This window comes from Bufo gargarizans, chromosome 4 (assembly GCF_014858855.1).
Source record: "Bufo gargarizans isolate SCDJY-AF-19 chromosome 4, ASM1485885v1, whole genome shotgun sequence".
Lineage (NCBI taxonomy): Eukaryota > Metazoa > Chordata > Amphibia > Anura > Bufonidae > Bufo > Bufo gargarizans.
The window spans coordinates 4414471-4432405 of record NC_058083.1 but is presented as its reverse complement, the minus strand read 5'-3'; the positions used below and the strand labels follow the sequence as shown (position 1 = coordinate 4432405).

The window sequence follows — 17935 nt, the reverse complement described above, 5'->3', positions numbered from 1 at the left end:
GTTTTTTTTGTGGATAGGATGGGGACCCATTCATTTCAATGGTTCAATAAAAAAGAAATGATAGTTCATCCGTTTGTGTTCCGCGTCCGTTGTCCGTGTTTCCCTTCAGCAAAAAAATAGTGCATGTCCTACTTTTTTCACATTTGCGGACAAGGATAGGCATTTATTACAAGGGATCCTCCCAAAAAAACGGATGCCGCATCCTTTTTGTTTTGGCTTTCCGTTCAGGGCTCTCACACGCGGTCCAAAACGGATCAGTTTTGTTCTAATGCATTCTGAATGGAAAAGGATCCGCTCAGAATGCGTCAGTTTGCCTCCGATCAATTCTGGAGGCGGACGCCAAAACCCTGCATGCAGCGTTTTGGTGTCCGTCTGACGAAACTGAGCCAATGTAAGTCAATGGGGACGGATCGAATTAGAATATTCGACACTATTCGCGAATACGAATATAAAGCACTATATTGTAAATATTCGCGAATTCTCGAAGTGGCAATATTTGCGATTAAAATTTGCGATTCTAATATTTGCGCTCAACACTACATATCGCATACATTTTGCTTGGAGTCTTCCCATCATACAGTCCATGACAATCTCTAACAAAGCTAGAACCAGCCCTGGATCCAGAGATCTCCCAAAGGCTGGTAGCTCATGGGGCGTGTCCTTTCTCAAGGGGCGTGTCCTTTCTCAGGGGGTGTGTCTTTTCTCCTGCAGCTCTCAGTTGAAGATTTAAACTGAGCGTGTGCGACCAGATCAGAGGGGTAGACAGAGAAATAAGGAAAGGAACAGGCAGCAGGTGGCGCTATACAGAAATAATGATTATTGAGGACAATGAAATTGTTACTGGTGATTGAGAAAGTCTGGGGCGTACTGAACATGGCGTCAGCGCCTGAGGGGGAGTCAGCTACTGCACTCCTAAACAGGTAGGCTACATGCACACGACTGTATGTGTTTTGCGGTCCGCAAATAAAAGAAACGGATGACATCTATATGCCATCCATTTCTTTTTTTTGGGCGGATCCATTGTAACAATGCCTAAAACGTACAAGAATAGGACATGTTCTATTTTTTTTTGCGGGGCTACGGAACGGACATACTGATGCGGACAGCACATGGTGCGCTGTCCGCATTTTTTGCGGACCCATTGAAATGAATGGGTCCGCATCCTCTCCGCAAAAAAAAACCAAAAAAACGGAACGGACACGGAAACAAACAACGTTCGTGTGCATGAGTCGGTATTCCGACAATAGACCTTCATAGCATTTCCCTAGGGCAGGGGGTCAGCTGTTGTAGAACTACAACTCCCAGAATACACAGTGAAACTCCCATAGAAGTGAATGGAACATGCTAGGAGTTGTAGTGCCCCTGCCCTAAAGGAATAGGATAGGTTGGCATTGCCTCACATTGTACATGGCAGCACCCGGCTGCCACTAGAATCCACCTGAAGTGTGGCGCGGCCCTGGTGGTCGGTCAGGGGGGTGCACGTCACTGTCTGCTCCTCACACACAGCACACACAGCGCACCGCTGCCCTCACTACACACCGGAGCATCAACTATTCTACATTATATCGCCACATACCTAAAGCAGGTGGGAATTAACCCTTGCATCACCACAACTACCACTGCAGCAATGGGTGCTTGTCCAACCTCCAGGCACATGAAGGGTTACAGAAGCCCGCAGGGAATCAGTGCGGCTGTATAATGCCGGGACTGTCCGGCACGGTCTACCTCTGGGGTCACACGTCTACTTTTTGGGACTTATGACAGCAGTCCGCAACCTGCGGCTCTCCAGCTGCTGTGAAACTACAACTCTCAGCATGGCCAGGGAAGCTGCCTACAGCGTGCGCTGGGTCTAATGGTTCACGTGATCACATTCTATTACATCCCTGTTGGCATCGTATGGCGGTATAAACGTGTAGGAATGACAGCCTCCTCCTCCGGTATCCAGACCATGACGTCATCGCGTCTAATTAACCCCTGCAGTGCTTGTCAGCCCTGTACCGCCATATAATGGCAACGCTTCGGCTGTAAGAAGAAGCACCTGGACGGGATAGGAGATGCTGGGAGTTGTAGTCTTAGTTACAGAGCCACACTATACAGTGACCTCATCTGCCATCATGACATTCGCATCCTTTTAACCCCCACAGTGCCAGCTAGTCAGTGGAATGCAGCATGATACCATAGCCACAAAGAGGAGACATTCTGGGAGTAGTAGTTCTACAACAGCTTAGACGGCCACAGGTTGGGGAATCCCCGGGCAATGACATCACCTGCCATCATGGCATCCGATGCTGTTAACCCCTGCTGTGCCAGCTAGTCAGTGAAATGCAGTGTGACGCCACAGGCATGAGGACAGGATATGCTGGGAGTTGTAGTTTCACAACAGCCACCGGTTGTAGATCCCTGGGCAATGACATCACCCGCCATCATGCCATTTCTATTAACTCATTCAGCACCGATCAGCCGGTGACTGCTATGCAATCTCGTACAGCGGTAGAACACGCTCTGCATATAAAGTAATGTGCATTATAAATACCAGAAACAAAACTTTAACCTCTAAGTACAGCCCCCCCCCCCCCCCCTCCTTAGCACAGCAGATTCCCCCCCAAATCTCCCAGCAGCTTTTCATAGGCCCTTTATCTGCGGTGGGAGGGCAGCACTACCACTATTGGGTACAGAAAATGCTTCTTTTATAAGATCTGCCCTTTTTCTTCTTTTTTTTTTTTTTTGGTAACATAGACACAAACAAGCAGGAGCACCCTATGAGCCCAGGCAGCGGCTGCTGGTTCTCCTTGCCTGTCTCCTGGTAGCTGGTGATGAGCTCAGGGCAAGGGGGCGGCAGTCTGGGCACCACACATGCTGATCAGCTCCATCCTGTGTCAGGACACCACGTGCTTGCTGTGTGGCTCCTAGACTGCAAAGGACTCACTATATAAACCACAAAACCCCTAATCATTTATAAACCCAGCCTCCGCCACCACCACCACCACTGGGGCTGCCTCCTGCTGGACTCCTCCACCACCACCACCACTGGGGCTGCCTCCTGCTGGACTCCTCCACCACCACCACTGGGGCTGCCTCCTGCTGGACTCCTCCACCACCACCACCACTGGGGCTGCCTCCTGCTGGACTCCTCCACCACCACCACTGGGGCTGCCTCCTGCTGGACTCCTCCACCACCACCACTGGGGCTGCCTCCTGCTGGACTCCTCCACCACCACCACTGGGGCTACCTCCTGCTGGACTCCTCCACCACCACTGGGGCTACCTTCTGCTGGACTCCTCCACCACCACCACTGGGGCTACCTCCTGCTGGACCCCTCCACCACCACCACTGGGGCTACCTCCTGCTGAACTCCACCACTGGGGCTACCTCCTGCTGGACTCCACCACCACTGGGGCTACCTCCATGGAGAAACCCTGATACATCTTCACAAGACAAGAAGGGGATCAAAGAAGACTTGGAGGCTGCACTGAACCCTGGACACAGCAGATAAGACTGTGGGGTGGGGGGCTCTGATAGACATCCAGGGGGTACAAACTACTGACACCTACATACATATGGGGGGACTCTAGACAGCAGTTTACTGCTAGAGGACTTTCTATGGTACAGGGAGGGTGGGTACCCAGGCTTAACCCATGTGCACATTGGTAGGAGATGGCTAAAGGGACTGCATAGTATAGAGGGACTGTCTCATGTAGACTGCAGCCAGGTGACACATAGTACAGGGGACTGTCTCATGTAGACTGCAGCCAGGTGACACATAGTACAGGGGACTGTCTCATGTAGACTGCAGCCAGGTGACACATAGTACAGGGGACTGTCTCATGTAGACTGCAGCCAGGTGACACATAGTACAGGGGACTGTCTCATGTAGACTGCAGCCAGGTGACACATAGTACAGGGGACTGTCTCATGTAGACCAGCCAGGTGACACATAGTACAGGGGACTGTGGACTCATAGCACACTTGGGTCGGTGGCAGAAGACTGGAGCAGGAGCTGAGAGACACCTACCGAACCTGCGATCCTGAGACGGGACTTCTCCCCTAACATCTGAGCTCCCAAAGAGCACAAGAACCGATCTCCAAGGCATCCACCAGCACAAGAACCGATCTCCAAGGGTTCCACCAGTACAAGAACCGATCTCCAAGGCATCCACCAGTACAAGAACCTATCTCCAAGGGTTCCACCAGTACAAGAACCGATCTCCAAGGCATCCACCAGTACAAGAACCGATCTCCAAGCCATCCACCAGTACAAGAACCGATCTCCAAGGCATCCACCAGCACAAGAACCGATCTCCAAGGGTTCCATCAGTACAAGAACCAATCTCCAAGGCATCCACCAGTACAAGAACCGATCTCCAAGGCATCCACCAGTACAAGAACCGATCTTCAGCAGAGAGAAATCCATTGATACAGGAACTGATCTCCATCCATCAGCTGATAAAGGACAGAAGGATTCCCTTAGACACGAACTGATCTCCGAGCAGGGTCCCTTTGACCAAGATCCTCTCTGGATCCATCACTGGATCTCCATCCCACCCCAAATCCATCACCTGACCAACCCAAGACGGATCCTCTCCATCAGGAGAAGCGATCCAGTGATCTCCTCGTCCTGAGCTCCCACCAGCTACCATGTACTAGTAGTGCACTCAGAGATCTGTTAACCCCCTCGTTACACTGACCTGTCGGGGTGCACTGTGCCCCCCACTTCTTCTTCCCCCATCATCGACCTGACAATAACCCCCGGCTGTTGTGATGCGTATTCCCGTAGATCCCAGCACCAGCCGGAGGTTCAGCCCGCCCTCCAGCAGCCTGCAGCCCGGCAAGATGAGCGACGTGAGCCCGGTGCCCGGCGGCCCGCAGCAGCCTCAGCCCCAGAGCCAGCAGCAGGAAGCGGCGCTCCCGGTGCCCCGGCTGCGGGCGCACGACAACCGCACCATGGTGGAGATCATCGCCGACCACCCGGCCGAGCTGGTGCGGACGGACAGCCCCAACTTCCTGTGCTCAGTGCTGCCCTCTCACTGGCGCTGCAACAAGACCCTGCCGGTCGCCTTCAAGGTGGGTGCTGCATGTGTGTGCATGGGAGCTGAGGGGGTCCTGGAAACCGCTGTGTGTGCATGGGAGCTGAGTGCGTCCTGGAAACCGCTGTGTGTGCATGGGAGCTGAGCGCGTCCTGGAAACCGCTGTGTGTGCATGGAAGCTGAGGGCGTCCTGGAAACCGCTGTGTGTGCATGGAAGCTGAGGGCGTCCTGGAAACCGCTGTGTGTGCATGGGAGCTGAGTGCGTCCTGGAAACCGCTGTGTGTGCATGGGAGCTGAGTGCGTGCTGGAAACCGCTGTGTGTGCATGGGAGCTGAGTGCGTCCTGCAGACCGCTGTGTGTGCATGGGAGCTGAGGGCGTCCTGGAAACCGCTGTGTGTGCATGGGAGCTGAGCGCCTCCTGGAAACCGCTGTGTGTGCATGGGAGCTGAGGGCGTGTGTGACTGCATGGCTCCTGGAGGGTAGAGGAGCAGGGCTGCGGCTTCTTCAGCCTCCTCAGCGGCTTCCTTCCCATGTCTTAGTCTGTACAGTAGTGTAGAGAGAACAGCTGCAGCCTGAGATGTGTATATACTGGAACCATACACCGTATCAGCCTGATATCTAATAATAATCAGATATACCACACAATGTATCATCCATATATATAATAGCACACAGCATCAGCCTGATATACATATAATACACAGTGTCATCCATATATATAATAGCACTGAATCAGTCTAATACATAAAGTGTCTGGTTCATATATTATCGCACAGTATAAGCCTAATGTGTATAATATACAGTATCAGCCTGATATACAGATTAGTGTCACATCACAAAAGCTGGTAAAAGCAACTGAAAAAGTCAATACAAAGTTTCTTGCCATTATTTGCTTAACTGGTTAAGAATCCAGATGAGGATTGCTACATCTGTATACTAACACCCAGGGTCTGCCTGATATAGATTTCATACAGTAACAGCCTGACATAGAATACACAGCATCAACATGATATAGAATCATACAGAGCTTTGGCTGGATATATAATATACAATATCAGCCTGTTATAGTAATAGTATATATCTGCAATACATACTGACAGCCTGATGGATGGATAGATGTGAGAAAGATAGATGGATGGATATTGATATAGCCATACTGACCGTCTGATAGATATATCTATATAGTAACACAACATATTACACTCTTATAATACTACTTCCCACGAACCATTCCTGAGCAAAGTCTATCTATTATCTATCTATCTATTATCTATCTATTATCTATCTATCCCCTAAACAGATCCCCAAGAGATGTAAATGTGTGTGATATCAGTCTATTACTTTCAGGTCTATCTATCTATCTATCTATCTATCTATCCATTTATCTATTATCTATCTATCTCCTATCTATCTATCTATCTATCTATCTATCTATCCATTTATCCATTATCTATCTATCTATCTATCTATCTCATATCTATCTATCTATCTATCTATCTATCTATCTATCTATTATCTATCTATTATCTATCTATCTCATATCTATCTATTATCTATCTATCTATCTATCTATCTATCTATCTATCTATTTATCTATTATCTATCTATCATCTATTATCTATCTATCTATCTATCTATTTATCTATTATCTATCATCTATTATCTATCTCATATCTATCTATCTATCTATCTATCTATCTATCTATCTATCATCTATCTCATATCTATCATCTATCTATCTATTATCTATCATCTATTATCTATCTCATATCTATCTATCTATCTATCTCATATTTATCTATCTATCTATCTATCTATCTATCTATCATCTATCTCATATCTATCTATTTTCTATCTATCTATTATCTATCTCATATCTATCTATCTATCTATTATCTATCTATCTATCTATCTATCTATCCATTTATCTATTATCTATCTATCTATCTATCTCATATCTATGTATCTATTATCTATCTATCTATCTATTATCTATCTATCTCATATTATCTATCTATCTATCTATTATCTATCTCATATCTATCTATCTATCTATCTATCTCATATCTATCTATCTATCTATCTATTATCTATCTATCTATCTATTATCTATCTATCTATCTATCTATCTATCTATCTCATATCTATCTATCTATCTATTATCTATCTATCTATCTATCTATCTATCTATCTATCTATTATCTATCTATCTATCTATCTATCTATCTATCTCATATCTATCTATCTATCTATTATCTATCTATTATCTATCTATCTATCTCCTATCTATCTATCTATCTATCTATCTATCTATCTATTATCTATCTATCTATCCATTTATCTATTATCTATCATCTATTATCTATCTATCTATCTATTATCTATCTATCTATCTATCTATCTATATATCTATCTATCTATCTCATATCTATCTATCTATCTATCTATCTATCTATCTATCTATCTATCTATCTATCTATCTATATATCTATCTATCTATCTCATATCTATCTATCTATCTATCTATCTATGTTTTGCTTTGGCGCTGGAATAGTTAATGCTGCTTGTCTGTGTCTTCCTGCTTTATGATTGGAGCAAAGTATTTGATCTCCCAGTGCTTCTCCCCAGAGGGGTTCCTGCAGTAACTCAGGGATGCAGCAGGCTGGGTCTCGGGGCACGTGTGTGATGCTCAATGTATTTCTGCAGCAAACGACATGACTGAGCTGCCTGTGGGTCCTGGGCTCCCTGCATCGGGCACTGACATGCACTGCTCAAGATGCTTCTTATATGCCTGGTTTTTTGCATAGGACTTGTTGTTACTTTAAATTATTGTCCCCAGGATTTGGTCAAGTGATTTGTAGCAGATAGGAAAGCTATAGAGAAGTGACCCTGCGATTCTAGCTAACAATAATGGGGGTTACAGTGTCTGGATAATCTGCACCCAGGAACAGAACCATTTATATAAAAAAAAAAAATGTAAGAACATTTCTGTTCTTTTATGTGGTCACAAAGTAGTAATAAACAAAGAAAATAAATATGTATATAATTTTTTTTAATTGGACCATAGTCATAGATAGAATACAGAATAATTCTAGAGGCTATAAAACTGCCCATTTTAAAATGTTTATAGAATATTGTGATTCAGCGCATTTTCTGTGTTTTACTTGTATTCATAGAACAGATTGCCTTTTTCTTGAGCTTTTTTAGTTTGAAAATGTCCATCGAGTTCAACCTTAGTGAACAATAACAATAGCAATAATAATGTAAAACAGTAATACAAGTAATAATAATATAAAGATAACATAGGAAAAGAAGTAATAATAATAATAATAATAGTATAATACAAATAAAATAGTAATACCAGTAATAATAATATAAAACATAATAAAACATTATAAATCTATTTTTATTTTTGTAAATATTATCAGACACAGGATCATTTAGGTTTTATTTTGCATTGCCAAAAAACAGCCATCTCTACTAAATGGACGGTTTAAATTAATAGGCAAATTACAATTAAATATAATTAAATTACAAAAACAATATACAGCAGATTTTTTTATTTTTTTTATTTAAATGCTAAATAATTCAGCTAAGTGAGTGGGCGTTTGTGGGCAGTCGTTACAGGAGGATCCGTTCTTAAGGCCTGGCTACTGGAGCGGCAGCCTGTAACACAATGACCCCTCAGTAAGTCACACTTGAAATTATACAGAACAGCAAAAGTGACAGAAGCCATTTTTGAAAATGTTGTCCTTAAATAACAGGCATTTTATTTTTTCACATTCTTCACTTTGACGCTTTAGATCTAACCTGACGCCTGCAGATACTTTCCAGTCATTGGAGTCTATAATGATCACTAGGGATTAGACTTCCGTTTTTTTAAATATATCTTGGATGCATTCTTGAATAACAACCAATTAAAAACCAATAATATATGGACTCAGCGTATAATACGTAGGGTGACGTCCTGGTAGTCCATGTACGCGCTTGCTGTATATTATTGCTTTTTTACTCGATGATGTTTTTATTCTCTTTCATCCTGTTTTGACTAATAATTAGTTTTTTATAACATTTTCCCCTTACATTCTACCCAAGGCATAAAATACAAATCTTTTATTACAAATTATTTAAACTCATTTTTATAGTGTCATATTTTAATGTGTATATTTTTTTTTAGGTTATATTTTAGTTTATTCAGTGTAAGGCTACAGGCACACGAACGTTGTTTGTTTCCGTGTCCGTTCCGTTTTTTTTGTTTTTTGGCGGATAGGAGGCGGACGGACCCATTCATTTCAATGGGTCCGCAAAGAATGCAGACAGTGCACCGTGTGCTGTCCGCAACAGTATGTCCGTGCCGTAGCCCCGCAAAAAAATAAATAAAATAGAACGTGTCCTTTTCTTGTCCGTTTTAGGCATTGTTACAATGGATCCGCAAAAAAATAAAAAACGGATGTCATCCGTTTTTTATTGCGGATCCACAATTTGCGGACAGCAAAACCCATACGGTCGTGTGCATGTAGCCTAACCTGTGGCGTTTACTGTATGTAGCCAAACAGATTGCACTGAGCGTTTAATGCGTTGTCTGGACCCCCTTCATGCCCCGAATACGGCATGTGTGAATCCCGCCTAAGCTCCAGTATTGGCATTTCAGACATGAACTTTTTGACTTATGACATCAGAACCGGTTTGTAGGGACTCCGCCGGAATTCGATGCCTCCTCTCTCCATTTCTGACAGCCTGACCAAGCTATTGCGATAACACAGCCAACTGCTCGATTGTAGCGCAAGTTACAGAATTTTTATGCGCGATAATAATAATCTTTATTTAGATAGCGCCAACATATTCCGCAGCGCTTTACAGTTCAGAATTATTTTTTTAGTAGTCTTTTATCCACCAAAGTATTAGCACAACATAAATCAGGAATTATTTGCCTCCCCCAAATCATAATTCTGAATTGTTATACTGTTATTATCTTTTATATTATTTGATATAATTTTCATATGAAATGCCCCAATGTAAAGCAGAACAATACGAGACTACACATTTCATTATATATATATATATATATATATATATATTTTTTTTTTTGATTACGGCCTTAAATCAAGGTTGCCAGCTTTCCAAAATTCGAGCCTATTAGTAAAAACAGGGAACTATATAATAATAACAATAATAAATCATTCGTTTTGAAGCCTATAGTATTTACAGTTTATTATGATTGTGATTATCATCATTTTATTGCTATTATGTTCATATTAGTATCAGAGCCATAGGCGTAAATTATTTATTATCGATTTTTACTATTTTTTGGGGTTTTCCAATATGCACATGTCTGAGATTTGTAGCTAAAATATCCAGGAAAAAAAATGTAGTTGGAAAAATGGGGGTCAATCTGTTGTGCTGTAAACAGTCATACACATATGTACAGTTCCTGAGACCTCAGCTTGAGGAACCATTCACATCACAGCGTTTCCCCCCTTCCTACTACATCCATGACAATAGATGCTGATTATCAGGGCTCAGTGGTCCTGAGCTTCTTGGTCAAAATTGAAGAAAATATTGTAGAATCTGGAAACCCTTTAGACCAGTCTCGAAAATGTCTTGAAGCATTCTAACCAAACTCTACCATGTCCTAAGGTCTTCTTCTCTTACTGGAGTAAAAACATCAAACCAGGTCATGATTCCTCCTCATCTACAATAGGAATTATTGTAGATGAGGAGGAATCATGACCTGGTTTGACGTTTTTACTCCAGTAAGAGAAGAAGACCTTAGGACATGGTAGAGTTTGAGCCCCTGGTTTGACGTTTTTACTCCAGTAAGAGAAGAAGACCTTAGGACATGGTAGAGTTTGGTTGGAAACCACAGACCACCCCCTCAAGTGATGAATTGTGTATTTAGCTTAGTAAATCGCAAGTTGCTTTGCCTTGTGGGTAGATAAGTAGGTAGACGAACAGAACCTGGGTCAAGGGAGGATGATGCAGGGTTACGTTTTAGATATTGGATGTGTGATTCACTGATGAGGGTATGATTGTGGTTGTGGTTGGGCTTCAGATCTCCTACCACTGTGTCAGAACCAAACTCAATGGATGCTGACACCTTGAGAGGACTGAATCTGTAAGAATTCAATTTACTATAACAGGAGAGTTTCCCGGTCTAGAGCTATATATCCAGAATATAAGACAATGGAGGCTGAAATACTTGAATAGAGATCCCCGCTTCAGCATCTATTGTCTTCTTGGGGGGGTGGGGTAGGGGTGGGGTATAACTCCTTAATAGGCTGCGAAATTCCAGTTGACCGAATTTTCACGCATTCTTTCATCTCTAATTTTGACTTACATAAGGACTCATGCACACAAACGTATTTTCTTTGCTTTTTATTTTGCGGACCGTATGCGGAATTATTATTTTCAATGGGTCTTCAGGGACCGCTGGTAGGAGATTAATTCCTCCTTAAGGCCTCATGCACACGACCGTTTTTTTTTAAGGTCCGCAAAAACGGGGTCCGTAGGTCCGTGATCCGTGACCGTTTTTTTCGTCCGTGGGTCTTCCTTGTTTTTTGGAGGATCCACGGACATGAAAAATGGAAAAAAAATCTTGCCATTGAAATGATAGGAAAAAACGGACACGGATCACGGACACGGATCACGGACGCGGATGACAATCTTGTGTGCATCTGTGATTTTTCACGGACCCATTGACTTGAATGGGTCCGTGAACCGTTGGCCGTGAAAAAAATAGGACAGGTCATATTTTTTTCACGGCCAGGAAACACGGATCACGGATGCGGCTGCCAAACGGTGCATTTTCTGATTTTTCCACGGACCCATTGAAAGTCAATGGGTCCGCGAAAAAAAAAGGAAAACGGCACAACGGCCACGGATGCACACAACGGTCGTGTGCATGAGGCCTTAATTTTCCATTTAAGTGTCCATGGAATAAGGATGGCACACGGACCAAACACGGATGCATCATGGGCATCTTCACAGATGAACCACTGACCAACAGGTCATCATGGACACGGACGTGTGAATAAGGCTTTAGTTAAACCTTTTTCACACAGCGTTTATTTTTTTCCGTTTACGGGCCATTTTTTGCGTTCTGTATACGGTCCGTATATGGAACCATTCATTTCAATGGTTCCGCAAAAAAAAACGGAATGTACTCCGTATGCATTCCATTTCCATATTTCCGTTGAAAGATAGAACATGTCCTATTATTGCCCGCAAATAACGTTCATTCAAGTCAATGGGTCAGTAAAAAAAACGGAACACATACAGAATGTACTCCGTATGTCTTCCGTATCCGTTCAGTTTTTGCAGAACCATCTCTTGAAAATGTTATGCCCAGCCCAATTTTTCCTATGTAATTACTGTATACTGTATATGCCATACGGAAAAACGGAACGGAAACACAATGGAAACAAAAAAAAAAACGGAACAACGGATCCGTGAAAAACGGACCGCAAAACACTGAAAAAGCCTTACGGTCGTGTGAAAGAGGCCTTTATACGGATGCATGTTAACACATTCATTGCCAGTCTGTTTATGGGAGTATAGCAAAATTTTAAATGGACTGAGCCCCTTTCAATCATATAGGATACAATGAAGGGGTTTTATTACATTTATTACAATTTATTTTTTATTTTTTAGAAAAGGTTTAGAATCGGTAAAAAATTAATAAAAGAAGCAGTACTCCCCGATCCCTTGCAGCGCTCTTTCCTTTGCTTCTGTAGTCCTCCGATGGTCTCTCCTTCTAGGTCCCTCTTGACACAGGAAATGACTGCTCAGCCAATCACTGACTAAGGCTGCTCACCACTGTGGTCAGTGATTGGCTGAGCAGAAGGGTCCTGGTAGGCGGGACCGGGGGGATCCAGCAGCGTCTCAGCGGGAACCGAGGGGAGTATTTTTACCCGTCCTTTGAACACAGCGACGTGTGATTTACTGGCCCTTGTTATTTTATAAAGGGGTTCTCGAGGAGTAAGGTCTATTTCACACGACTGTTTTTTTTCTTCTGTTTACGGGCTGTTTTTTGTGTTCCGTATACGGTCCATATATGGAACCATTCATTTCAATAAAATGAATGAATGTACTCCTTATGCATTCCGTTTCTGTGTTTCCGTTTTTCCGTTCCGTTGAAAGATAGAACATGTTCTATTATTGCCCGCAAATCACGTTCCGTGGCTCCATTCAAGTCAATGGGTCCGCAAAAAAACGGAACACATACGGAAATGCATCCGTATGTCTTCCGTATCCGTTCCGTTTTTGCGGGAAAAATTCCATGAATCTGGATGACAGAGCCTCAGGGGTTATCTGTACCGGTCAAGCAGATGTGGCCGCTGAAGCCTGTAAATGGCCATAGCAGTCACAAGGCAAAGCTCTCTTTAAATTGACTGGAGCATGCTGGGAGTAGTAGTTTAACAACGTCTGGAGTTCTCGAGGTTGCCGACCCCTGGCTTAGGGGCTCCATAGGCCTACATGATGTATAAGACATACCGTACATATATACCTACCTCATCTAAAAACTGTTGTATCTACAAAAGCTTTAAAGGGGTGTTCCAGTTTCAGAAATGTCTGATAGGTGGGTATTCCACTTCTAGTACCCCCAGGGGTTCCCTGACTCCCATTCTACAAGCCGAGGTGTTATCCCAGGAGACCTATTCCTGCTTCACATTAAAGTCTGTGGAGTTCTGGAGCTCCTCTGGATGTGCCGCACCCTTGTTCTTACAGGGCTCCACGTCTGTCCAGGCCTCCTATGAAGTGAATGGAGCTGAGCTTTTCTGGAAGCCGGGTTCTTCTAATCTTGTACGACACCTTTAAGTGGGAAGAGCTCCGCACCCTAATGCAGGAGATTCACACGCAGTTTATTTCTGCCATTAGACTGATGGCCGCTCAGTGATCCGGGACAGGACTCAGGGACTCAATGAGGGAAGCCGTGTATAAGAACATAGCCTTAGAGTGACAGTGTGTTCTGCGTGTCAGGAGGGCGGCGGTAAAGCCTACTCATAACCAGCGCGTTAGATCAGGTGCTAGAATAAGGTATTGCTGGGAAATGTGAGATTTGATAAATTTTATACTTTTTATACTTATTTGTGTATTTGAAGAGTGATCTTGGATTATGTGAACCGTTTACACATCTTTAAAGTATCTATCTAGAGAAAGAGAGAGAGAAAGAGTGTGTCACACAGGCAAATGGATAGATAGACATGGGATAGATATCAGATAGATACCGTATATATATATAGATAGATAATGATTGATTGATAGACTATAGATAGATCGCTAGATTGATATCAGATAGATAGATAATAGATAGATATGAGGAAGATAGAATATAGATAGAAAGATAATAGATAGATTATAGATTAGATAGCTAGATAATAGATACATTATAGATAGATAGATATGAGAAGGATAGATAGATAATAGATAGGCAAGGGATAGATATCAGATAGATTATAGATAATAGATAGAAAGATAGATATAAGATACAGATGTAGTAGAGTTAACACTCACGAGTTATGAGACGTGTCATCTAAACTAAATGTGTTAAGGAAACACCTTCAGTGGCTTTTGTTTCAAGATAACGTGACGAGCTAAGAGTTTGTATGTTAAGGGAGTCTGTCCTCACAGTGTCCCCTTTCTACCCCTTCCCATAGCTTTCTAGCAGCATTACAGTTGATAAAAACGTTACCTTTATAAGCAATCGTGGACTTATAAAACTGCGCGCTGAGTCCGTCGGCCGGCGCATGCGCACTGCGATGTCCATTCCTGGTACGGCATCACAGTAATTAATGCGCATGCGCCAGCTAACGGACTCAGCGTGCTGGCAAGGGATCTCGGCGAGAGAAGAAGTAAGAAGACAGGCGGGCAAAGGGAAAGGATGGGCGGGGGGAAGCGACGATAAGGCAGAGCTGCCTGGGCACCTACGAGGTTGACGCCGCCCTGGGCACTTGCGAGCCCTCATTTGCATATCCTACTAAGATGATTTTTGTCAGTTTTATAAGTCCACGATTGCTTATAAAAGTAACGTTTTTTTATCAACTGTAATGCTGCTAGAAAGCTATGGGAAGGGGTAGAAAGGTGAGACTGTGAGGACAGACTCCCATTAACCCTGCTACATCTGTAGATATGCAATAGATTATAGATAGATGATAGGGCAATGCTAAATATTTTACTTAGATGTGCCAATAAAGCTTTATTGAATTGATAGAAGATGGATAATAGATAGATACTAGATAGATAGATAGATACATAGATGATAGATAGATAGATAATAGATAGATATTAGATAGATACTAGATAGATAGATAGATGATAGATAGATAGATAGATAGATAATAGATAGATGATAGATAGATAGATAGATAGATAATAGATAAATAGATAATAGATAGATGATAGATAGATAATAGATAGATAGATAGATAATAGATAGATAGATAATAGATAGATAGATAATAGATAGATATTAGATAGATAGATAATAGATAGATAGATAATAGATAGATACAGTAGATAGATAGATAATAGATAGATAATAGATAGATAGATAGATAGATAGATAATAGATAGATAGATAATAATAGATAATAGATAGATAAATAGATAATAGATAGATAATAGATAGATAGATAATAGATAGATAATAGATAGATAGGAGATAGATAGATAGATAGATAATAGATAGATACAGTAGATAGATATGAGATACAGAAGATAGATAGATAGATAGATAGATAGATAGATAGATAGATAGATAGATAATAGATAGATAGATAAATAGATAATAGTTAGATAGATAGATATTAGATCGATAGATAGATAATAGATAGAAGCTGTGATATTACTGGTGAAGTGCCTCTGGATTGCCCCCAATGGTCCATGACTTTATCGTCTGGACCTTCTCGCCTTCACTGATGAGTGTGGCTTGCAGAGATAGAGAAATCCATTTCATCAGAAATGACAGACGACGTAGCATTGCTCATGCTCAGATGACTGCCTTACTCAGACAGAGATACTCCTGCTGGATTGTGAGGTTTTTCTTGGAGATCCTCTATCTACACCGTTCAGATAGGTTTCCCTCCAGATCCAAACATGTTGTCTGCAGAGCCTTTTCACCTGGCTATAGTTGCCCCATTTAAACCTGAGTTAAAGCTCCCGTGTGGATGCAGGTGCGACCCATCCAGCTGCTGCCATCTGGTGTGCCCATCCATGGTGGCTCAGGATTGATGGACATATGGGACTTTGCAGTGAGCCACGCTCACATGTGGCATTGTCCATGATATTTTTACCACTGTAGCTTTAGTTGTGTAGGTCCATGCCTCCAATTGGAAAAGGCGGTGGGGGCAGTCTGAGCTGGGCACACCCTGACATGGACCCTAGTTGAGCTATTTTGGTCCCCTCTGTGGTATCAAAAGATTATTTTTCTTTATTTTCTGCATTTGCACTGATATCTGATCTCTGAGCCTTCCTGGAAGATGATGTGTACATTGTTATCATGATTCTCAGAACTTAGGCTTTTTATTGAAGATATTACACCAGACTTGTTTTAGGTACTTTTGATTTACGTAGCTCTCTTTGTATTTTACTCCAGAGCTGCACTCACTATTCTGCTGGTATTGTCACTGTGTACACATATTACTGTACATTACTTATCCTACACTGATCCCATGTTACATCCTGTATTATACTCCAGAGCTGCACTCACTATTCTGCTGGTGAAGTCACTGTGTACATACATTACTTATCCTGTACTGATCCCATGTTACATCCTGTATTATACTCCAGAGCTGCACTCACTATTCTGCTGGTGAAGTCACTGTGTACATACATTACTTATCCTGTACTGATCCTGAATTACATCCTGTATTATACTCCAGAGCTACACTCACTATTCCGCTGGTAGAATCACTGTATACATTCATTACTTATCGCATCACCAGTTATAGCCTGTACTCCAGAGCTGCACTCACAATTCTACAGGATTTACAACCTTAATTTCCTGCTTGTTAAATTTTTGCATAGAGCTTGTCCTAATGATTTGTATTCATACCAGGAACTGTACATTAATCTGATGGAGGAAACTGTATTATTACAGTTAACTGACACAACTTGATGACTAATAGCAGAATAGTGAGTGCAGCTCTGGAGTATAATACAGGATGTAATTCAGGATCAGTACAGGATAAGTAATGTAATGTATGTACACAGTAACTCCACCAGCAGAATAGTGAGTGCAGCTCTGGAGTATAATACAGGATGTAACTCAGGATCAGTACAGGATAAGTAATGTATATACACAGTGACTGCACCAGCAGAATAGTGAGTACAGCTCTGGAGTATAATACAGAATGTAACTCAGGATCAGTACAGGATAAGTAATGTAATGTATGCACACAGTGACTGCACCAACAGAATAGTGAGTGCAGCTCTGAAGTATAATACAGGATGTAACTCAGGATCAGTACAGGATGAGTAAGGTATATACACAGTGACTGCACCAGCAGAATAGTGAGTACAGCTCTGGAGTAAAATACAGAATGTAACTCAGGATCAGTACAGGATAAGTAATGTAATGTATGTACACAGTGACTGCACCAGCAGAATAGTGAGTGCAGCTCTGGAGTATAATACAGGATGTAACTCAGGATCAGTACAGGATAAGTAATTTATGTGCACAGTAACTCCACCAGCAGAATAGTGAGTGCAGCTCTGGAGTATAATACAGGATGTAACTCAGGATCAGTACAGGATAAGTAATGTATATACACAGTGACTGCACCAGCAGAATAGTGAGTACAGCTCTGGAGTATAATACAGAATGTAACTCAGGATCAGTACAGGATAAGTAATGTAATGTATGCACACAGTGACTGCACCAGCAGAATAGTGAGTGCAGCTCTGGAGTATA

At 42.4% G+C, this 17935-nt stretch overlaps 1 protein-coding gene across 2 annotated transcripts in view; it reads left to right on the top strand.

Annotated features, from left to right (window-relative positions):
* The first annotated feature begins 4754 nt into the window (after window positions 1-4754).
* The window catches only part of RUNX2 (RUNX family transcription factor 2), a 71869-nt gene continuing 58688 nt past the window's right edge, over window positions 4755-17935 (top strand). For both annotated transcript variants that reach the window (XM_044289771.1, XM_044289770.1), the window contains exon 1: window positions 4755-5062. In XM_044289771.1, coding sequence (XP_044145706.1) covers window positions 4760-5062 — 303 coding nt within the window. In that variant the 5' untranslated portion in view covers window positions 4755-4759. The remainder of the gene's footprint in view (window positions 5063-17935) is intronic.